General features: G+C 38.2%; 1 protein-coding gene across 1 annotated transcript; it reads left to right on the plus strand.

Moving 5' to 3' along the window:
• LOC113324468 lies at positions 1–1,475 on the plus strand. The gene is made up of 2 exons (XM_026572788.1): positions 1–1,355; positions 1,460–1,475. Exons 1-2 carry the CDS (start codon positions 1–3, stop codon positions 1,473–1,475), a joined length of 1,371 nt encoding a protein of 456 aa, XP_026428573.1.
• Positions 1,476–9,553: the final 8,078 nt, after the last annotated feature.

A 9,553-nucleotide genomic window follows, 5' to 3' on the forward strand; every position in this document is an offset into this window, starting at 1 on the left:
ATGTCCTTCAATCAGGACATATCTCGTCGTACGAATGGTTTAGCCGTTCCACATGATGAGGGTTTTGGTGAGGTTGTTCGTGCTTTGAATGTTGTTGCTCAAGCGATGCAACAACAAGTGAATCTTAATCAGAATGCACCTCCTCCCCCTCCACCACCTAATCAACGAGCTTTGTTAGTTAGAAGGTTTAGTGAACAAAAGCCCGATTCCTTTAAAGGTAGTCCTGATCCACTAGTCGCTGAAGATTGGATAGATAAGATTGAGAAAATATTCACCCTATTAGGCGTGAATGACGAGGATAAGCTGGATCTTGCTGTTTTTAAGCTTGAGGGTGAGGCCACTCGCTGGTGGGACTTGACTCGTCGTTCTAGGAATGACGGTCTGTTTACCTGGGTAGAATTTCGACTCGCCTTCCTAAATAAGTACTTTCCACAAACTGCACGAAACCAACGCATGATCGAGTTTATGCAGTTGACTCAGAGAAATATGACCGTAGCACAGTACCAAGCCAAGTTTGAAGAACTTTCTCGTTTTTCTATTCATCTGGTGGAGAATGAAGAGCTGAAGGCTTTTAAGTTTCAGGAGGGACTTAGACCTTCAATTAAGGGTAGGTTGTCTATTTTGAAGATTACCTCTTATAATGAGATAGTGGAAAGAGCGATGATTGCTGAGAGAGACATTGAGGAGGCAAATCGAATTAGAGAACGTCACAATGGGGATAAGAACAAGAATAAAAATAACAACCACCCATACCAGAAGAAAGGAAATGGACCGAATATGGAGCTTCCTGCACCTTCGTGTTATCATTGCAAGCAACCTGGACATTTTAAGAGGAACTGTCCTGCACTTATTTCTCATAGGAACCAAAAACCCTTTATACCTCAGAACCAACGTCAAGGTTATCAGCAGAACCGTTCTCAGAACAATCCACCACTATACCAAGCTCGACAGCCCCCTCAGCAACCTAAGGTGTTCAACATTGCTCATGTTGGTCCGGATCCGGATAACCCAGTTGTTGAAGGTACATTCTTAGTTTACAATTCTTGGGCTAAGATATTGTTTGATACTGGTGCTACTCATTCGTTTATTGCTTCTTCGTTTGTTTTGTCTTTGGGTTTGAAAACTGAATTACTTGATGGGTACTTAGGCGTAGCTAGTGCGATAGGCAGTAGTGCACGTATTGACCGCGTGGCACGAATGTGTGTAGTACGTATAGCTAAGCATGAGTTTTTGATTGACCTTTTTGTGATGAATATGTCTGGTTATGATGTAATCCTGGGTATGGATTGGTTATCTGCTCATCATGTTGTTTTTGATTGTTTTCAAAAACGTGTGACTCTTCACTCGGACGAAGGGTCAGTTGTCCACTTTACCGGTACTCGTAGTTTTGCGTCTCCCCTTATCTTTTCGGAAAGACATTTCCGACAGACTCATTCTAGAGGTTTTCTTTATCACTTAGTGATGATAGGAGATGAGCAACAAGATTCTGTCTCTGCTATGGGTATTCCAGTGGTCGAGGAGTTTGGAGATGTTTTCCCTGAGGAATTACCAGGTTTACCCCCAAGAAGAGAAATGGACTTCACTATTGAAGTTCAACCTGGTACTTCGCCAATTTCGATGGCTCCTTATCGAATGGCACCTATGGAGTTAAAAGAACTAGATAAGCAACTACTCGAGTTGGAAGCTAAGGGTTTTATTCGAGGTAGTACGTCACCTTGGGGTGCACCAGTCCTTTTTGTGAAGAAGAAGGATAACTCGCTGAGATTGTGCATCGATTATAGAAAACTCAACGAAGTTACAGTGAAAAATAAGTATCCCTTACCTAGGATCGAGGATTTGTTTGATCAGTTGAAGGATTCTCAGTTTTTCTCAAAAATTGATATGCGATCAGCTTATCATCAACTCCGAATCAAGGAAGAAGATATTCCAAAAACCGCTTTCCGAACTCGATTTGGACATTTCGAGTTTGTGGTGATGCCATTTGGACTTACAAATGCTCCAGCGGAATTCATGGATCTTATGCATCGAATTTTTCGACCGTACTTAGATAAATTTGTAGTGGTATTTGTAGATGACATTCTTATCTATTCACGGTCACGAGAAGAGCACGAGGAACACTTGAGATTAACATTGCAGTTGTTGAGATCTCATCAGTTATACGCTAAGTTGAGTAAATGCGACTTCTGGATTTCTGAAGTTCAGTTTTTGGGACACGTGGTATGTAGAGAAGGAATCAAAGTGGACCCAGCTAAGGTTGAAGCGGTTACCAATTGGGAAAGGCCAAAGAACGTTTTTGAGATTCGTAGCTTTCTAGGCTTAGCAGGTTACTATAGACGATTCATTCAGGACTTCTCAAGTATTGCTTCACCACTGACGAAGTTGACTCGAAAGGATTCCAAGTTCGAGTGGAATAATGATTGTGAGGAGGCTTTCTCCATGCTCAAGGATAAATTAACTACTGCACCAGTTTTGACAACACCGGTAAGCGGAATTGGTTATGTGATATTTTCCGATGCATCGTTGAAGGGTTTAGGATATGTTCTTATGCAAGAAGGAAGAGTGGTATCTTATGCCTCAAAACAACTAAAGACACATGAATTGAATTACACAACTCATGACCTCGAGTTAGCAGCTATTGTGTTCGCTCTGAGGTTGTGGAGACATTATCTGTATGGTGAGAAGATAGACATATTTTGTGACCATAAGAGCTTGCAGTATATTTTTACCCAACGAGATTTGAACCTGAGACAGAGGCGTTGGGTGGAATTTCTTAAGGATTACACGTATACTTTCCATTACCACCCAGGAAAGGCAAATGTGGTAGCAGATGCTCTTAGCCGAAAATCGAGGGCCAATGTAACAAGTATGACTCTTCATACTTGGGATTTGTGAAGACTTATGGAGGAAGGTGACTTGGGCCCTGACGAGATGATTTACAATATTATAGTTGTTCCAGAGTTACAACAACGGATTGTAGAATCTCAACAGACTGATAGGGAGATGATTTCGATTCGTGCTCAAATGGAGAAAGGAGAAACACCAGAAGGTTGGACTCAAACTGATGGTGTATTTCGTTTTATGGGAAAACTTTTTGTGCCAATCAAATTGAGGATGGAGGTACTAGAACAGGCTCACAATTCTAAATTTAGTGTTCATCCGGGAGGATCAAAGATGTACCATGACATGAAAAGGCAATATTGGTGGAAAGGTATGAAGAAAGATGTTGCCTTGTATGTGTCGAGATGTCTCACTTGCCAACAAGTGAAGATTGATCATCGGAAACCAGGAGGGTTACTTCAACCATTGCCCATCTCAGAATGGAAATGGGAACACATCACTATGGATTTTATCATGGGATTACCTAGAACTGCACATGGTAAGGATACTATATAGGTTATTGTTGATAGACTTACCAAGTCGGCACACTTTTTAGCAATCAAGAAGACTGATACGTTAGACACGTTAAGTCAGAGGTATATCCACGAGATAATAAGGTTGCACGGTACACCGGTGTCAATTGTATCTGACAGAGATCCTCGTTTTACTTCTCAGTTTTGGCAGAGTTTACAGAAGGCGTTAGGTACACGTGTTTCACTTAGTACTGCCTTTCATCCCCAGACCGACGGGCAGTCTGAGAGGGTAATTCAGATTGTAGAGGATATGTTAAGAGCTTGTGCCTTGGATTTCAAGGGAAGTTGGAGTGAGAACTTGCCATTAGTAGAGTTTTCCTATAACAATAGCCATCAGGCTAGCATCGGTATGGCACCTTTTGAAGCATTATATGGACGACCTTGTAGATCACCAGTGTGTTGGACCGAGATCGGCGAACGTAACATTTTTGGACCGGATTTGGTACGAGAGACGACTGAGAAGGTTCAGTTAATCCGACGGAGGCTAATGACAGCTCAGAGTCGTCAGAAGAGTTATGTAGACAAGAGACGTCGACCTCTAGAGTTTACCGAGGGTGACTTGGTGTTGCTCAAAGTGAGCCCGAAGAGAGGTATTAAGCGTTTTGGCAAGAAAGGAAAGTTATCACCACGTTACATTGGGCCTTTTCAAATTATTCGACGTGTGGGTGCAGCTGCTTATCAGTTGGAGTTACCTCAGCGAATTGGGCACGTTCATGACACTTTCCACGTGTCAATGTTGCGGAAATACGAGAGAGATCCGTCTTATGTTATTGACCCTTCACACATTATTGCCTGGGAAGATTTGGAGATTCAAGAGGATGCTACGTACGTGGAGAGACCGTTTCGAATTTTGGATTTTAAGGAGCATGTGCTTCGCACTAAGACCATCCCTATGGTTAAGGTACAGTGGCAACGCCGCCAGATTGAGGAAGCGACATGGGAATTAGAGCCCGAAATGCGGAGCAAATACCCTGAGCTTTTCTAAGGTAACCTCTAAATTTCGTGACGAAATTTCATTTAAGAGGGATAGAGTTGTAAGGACCGTCCCAATTATTTTTTAGGGTACTTGTGTCATTTTACTCTCGAGGCTAAAATAGTCATTTTTGCTTTAGAAGGGTATTCTGGCAATTGTGCTTTAAAATGATATATCAACGGGTTAAATAATGTGCGTGAATTAATTTTGATTAGTATATTAAGCTGATGCCCTATAAGTCAGAGTTGGTTAATTTTAGTAAGATGCTCGTTATAGACATTTGGTGATTACAGTGCATAATGGAAAACAAAATTGGAACATTCTTTTTCTTTATCTAGCATATTTATTTATTTATGTCATTTTTTTTGTTACATATATTATTTTAATGTTATACGTTTTGGCTAGTTGTCTTGTTTCGATTGGGTGCTATATTCTCTTTGATTTGGGCATAGTTGAACAAATTCTAGTTGGTGGACTTAATTCCTTGGTGGGTAGCACAAAAGCATAAAATAAAGGAAATGTTTTACTCCACAGTCAAAGTGATTGAGTAATGTAATTTAAACGGTTAGAAACGTGTTGTTATATGTGGTACTTGATTTTGTTTTAGCTTATCATCTTGCTGCATGTTTTGATATGATTGGTTCTTGGCTTAGTTTAGTTAAGAAATTAAGAGAACTTGAATTAACCTTGAGATTCCGTTTGTTGATCGGTCAACAGGATTTGTTATCATCTCAGGCTACTTGTGTAACTCGTGTGAAACCGAACCACATGGTTAACTACATATCTGAGATTAAGCCTGACTAAGACTAAGACCACGGACGGTATATATACCATACTTGTATTGTTTTAGGGTTAGATAACTTTTTATGTTCACTTCTTCCCTAGCCGCACAAAACAGAAACATAGAGAACAGAGAAGATTTGAGACCTTGGTGACAGCACTACTTAACTTTTGGTTTTGGTTCTTACAAGAGGAGTTGCTAGTTTGTTTGCTATTGTTCTTCCTTAGGATTATTTACTAGCGATTGAGGTAGGCGCAACACAATCAAAAACCTTCTTTTTATTTAAGTTTCTTTTAATTAATTTTATTTTGTAAGTTTTGATTCATATATGAATGATAATCGATGTTGTGAGTATGATTATGTATGTTGGGTTGCGGTCCATAGATTGTGATTCTTAAAAACAACTATGATGGGATACGAGATATCCTTGGGAACGGTTTTGTTCCCTAAACCCACGTGGGGCTCCCTGGGGCGAGCGGATTTGATGTGATTGATTTGATTGTTCTTATGGATGTGGTGTTTCCATGTATTTGTGATGCTATTAACCATGCTAGTTGTTTTAAAAAGAATTGAAAATGTTTGATAAAATGTTTTGTTGCTTCTTTTCCTACTGGGTGTCACAACTCACGTCGTTTAATGACAAAAAATTCCAGATTTTATGGAACCACAAGGAGTTAATGGCGGAAAAGCGTAGAGATCGGTTTTGGTGCTATTATTAGTAGTTTGCATAGGATTTATGATTGGGATTGTAATAAAATATCATCAAATCTTTTAGATGATTTAATTAGTTATTTATTGGTTATTAAAGCTTTAAAGATTATTGGGTTAATGTATAACCAAAGAAAACAATGCTTTGTTTAGACTACTCTATTTGATTGAATAATGGAAATTTCTGGATCATGTCAGTTTGACTGTCTATCATAATTATTATATAATACGTTTTTGTCTCATTTTTTTATGTTACATGTAAAAATATCTCAATATGTACATATAAAAATTTCATAATTTTCTGAGTTCCAGAAGTATTTTTAAATCAATTTTTTTCACTGTACAAGGATCAGACGTTTTCTGTCAGATTCAATTTTACTGAAGTTGTCTATTTTTTTTAAATATTCTATGTCATATTTTAGCCTTTAGAGTCTACTGAAAACTCAAAGATGGTTCTTTTATCTTTTCATAATGATAGACCAAAGAAAATTTGAAGTTGTGAGTGAATTGATATGATTTTTCTAAAACGAATCGTCACTGTTGTACGTTTCTGCAGTACTGGTCAACTACTCGTTTGACTATGGTCAAAAGGTATTTAAGATAAACTAAAAATCCTAGAAATTTTATTACTGGAAAGGCGATAAGTTAGGATTCAGAATATATAATTATAATAATTTATGGATTCGTATTGTACTCAGTAAAATTATTTGAGTGACCTGGCGTCAGTTTCTGTTTTATGAATCTTTCTTAAAAACGTAATTATTTTGGATTTAATCTGGAACTTTTAACGGTGAAATTAATTTTTCTGATAAAGTATATTTCTTTAGGGTTCATGTAAATTAAAAATCACGTCAAATTAACGGTTAGATGTTCCGAAAAGAATTTTTATGTATCCGCTGCAACAGAATTTCTGAATTAAACATAAATAAAGATTAAACAAAGAATTAGTCGTTTGGACTTGGGCCAAGTATGGAAGTCAGGGCCTGATATTTAAGGTAGCATTTTGGATTTTGGGTTTTGGATTTGGGTTGAAATCGAGGCCCGAAATTTGGGTTGTTACAAAGCCGCTACAGAAACTAGCCTACTCCAAGCTAACTTCGGACTGGACTGTAGTTGAACCCCAATCAGTCTCCCACTGATCCAAGGTACAGTTGTACTCCCTACACATCTGATCCCAGCAGGATACTGCGCACTTGATTCCCTTAGCTGATATCACCCACAACTAAGAGTTGCTACGACCTGAAATCGTAGGATTTGACAATAAAGAAATCTGTCTCACACAGACAAGTCTATCAAAGGATCAATCTGTCTCCCACAGATAAACCCTAAAGGTTTTATTCCGTGTTCTGATAATAATCAAGGTGAACAGGAACCAATTTATAATCCGGTCTTATATTCCCGAAGAACAGCCTAGAGTTATCAATCACCTCACAACAATCTTAATCGTATGATAGCGAAATAAGATGATTCGGAATCACAAACAATGAGACGAATATGTTTGTGATTACTTTTTATATCTTGCCTATCGGAGATATCAATTTCAAGCCAATCAATCTGATTGTACTCGTACGATAGAAGATGCAAGATCAGATCACACAACTACGATAAAAGTAGTATCGGTATGGCTTCACAATCCCAATGAAGTCTTTAAGTCGTTAACCTGGTTTTAGAAGAAGAAAACCAAAGGTTAAAGGAGAAACGACTCTAGCACGCAAACTAGTATCACACGTAAGGTGTGGGGATTAGTTTTGCACAATACTATATGTCTCCTTTATAGAGTCTTTCAAATCAGGGATTGCATTCAATGTTAGCTTAGTAACAAAGCATTCAATATTCACCGTTAGATGAAAACCTGATTTAGATTCAAGCTAATATTTCTCAACCGTTAGATCGAAAACTTAGCTTGTTACACACACTTGACAATGCACGCTTCTAGGTTTGTTAACCGTACCCAAACGTATGCACTTGTTGGTTCAACAATAGTTAACTAAATGGTTAGCCATATGAGCATTTCATATCAACCATGTTCTTCATCACCATAACTAGTTCAAATGACTTAAAATAAACTAGTTAAAGAGTTGTTCAATTGCAAGAAAATCTTATGTACTATACAAGACACAATTGAAGCAAAGATGATTTGATTCACATGAATCGGTTCACGAACTTTTATATCCACGGTTTGCAAACTGCATTCCTTAGTCTTTTTAAAGTTTAAGTTCAGAAATCATCTTCAGATATATAACATTCTCAAGTTCGCAGACTAGGTTCGCAGACTTAAGTTACCGGGCAGAGTTTACAAACTCCAGCAGAAATTCTCGGGTATGAGAACTTCGCCGGTTCGCGGACTGGGTTCGCGGACTTAGCTTCACGCAAGTAGTTTGTCAACTCCAGCAGAAATTCTCGGGTTTGAGAACTTCGGCAGTTCGCGGACTTGGCTCACGCCATTCTTCCGGTTCTCTTGATCAACAAAGTTCGCAAACTTTGGTTCAAGGAATAGGACTTATACATAAATGTGTCTCCACAACAATGCTTATGTCCACCATTGGTTATGTAATCTGAACTCTCATTTCAATCATTGAAACATTCTTAGAGGACGTTATACAGTTGTTACACCATTTCTCGTCAAAGCAATTTTCAAGATGATTGAAACATATCATGACTTTCGTCACATGATAAAGATAAACTTGATCGAAGCGAAAAGCTTACCGACACATATTTCGATATATATATAGGCGAGGTATACTCGGCTCAAAATACCAAATGTGTATAATCCAAGTCTATATATATAGCATACGACTTCTTGGATCAAAGAGTAGGAGATAGAGTAGATATACTTTTGAGTGATAGGTAAGTTCAAGTTTTCACATACCTTTTTTAGAGAAGTTCCACCGGTTCCTTGAGTAGTTCTTGTACTTGTATGATGAATCGCCATGAAGTCCTTGAGCTCAACTACACTTTCTATCCTAGTCCAAGACTTAGCTGTAATATACTAGAAATCAAGACTTATAGTTTTGATCACTAACATTGACAAACATGCTTGAGATAGAAACGCATGCGAGTTCGACCGAGAAATTCTATAACAACTTCAGTAATTACTTCGAGAGAGGTAAAGAAATTTTAAAGTTCGGCGAGCAATTCCTGATTGAGCAGGAAAATGCTTCTAAGGTTGGTGATCTTTTCTGGTACTTGTTAGGTACTGACATCAAAGCAAAAGAATTACTTTTTCAAACTGAAAACTGGCGTATTCTTCATATTAAATTAATGGGTGATGGTATTTCTATCCAGGTCCTTTAACGAATTAGAAGATAGAGCAACTCTGGTTTTTTCCTTGACTAAGTGGTCATATCTGGTTAGATTAAAGGGTAAAGAACTAGTTTTGTATGTTAGAAGTGAAGTCTCTGCATTTGTTTGGATCACTAGTTGTTTTAGTCCATCTAACTTAATTTTACTACGTGGTTGTAATAATTGCAACTACAAAGGTTCAAGTCAGTATCTCAATAGCTGGGGAAAACCAAAGGAAATCATCAACAAAAGTAATGGAAAGTTCATGGATGTTGTAAGTGCGAACAAAAGGTGTAAGGAACTACGTGATCTAATTGTGGTTGTTGTGTTTGATCGCGGGAAGTCTAGACACATATATCCTAATGATTTGAGAATCATTTCTGCCTGCCTACTCTATTT

Source organism: Papaver somniferum, chromosome 11, assembly GCF_003573695.1.
Source record: "Papaver somniferum cultivar HN1 chromosome 11, ASM357369v1, whole genome shotgun sequence".
Classification (NCBI taxonomy): domain Eukaryota; kingdom Viridiplantae; phylum Streptophyta; class Magnoliopsida; order Ranunculales; family Papaveraceae; genus Papaver; species Papaver somniferum.

Bases quoted from the DNA above. Each gene is read 5' to 3' on its own strand.
- LOC113324468 (XM_026572788.1), top strand. From the start codon at position 1: ATGTCCTTCAATCAGGACATATCTCGTCGTACGAATGGTTTAGCCGTT.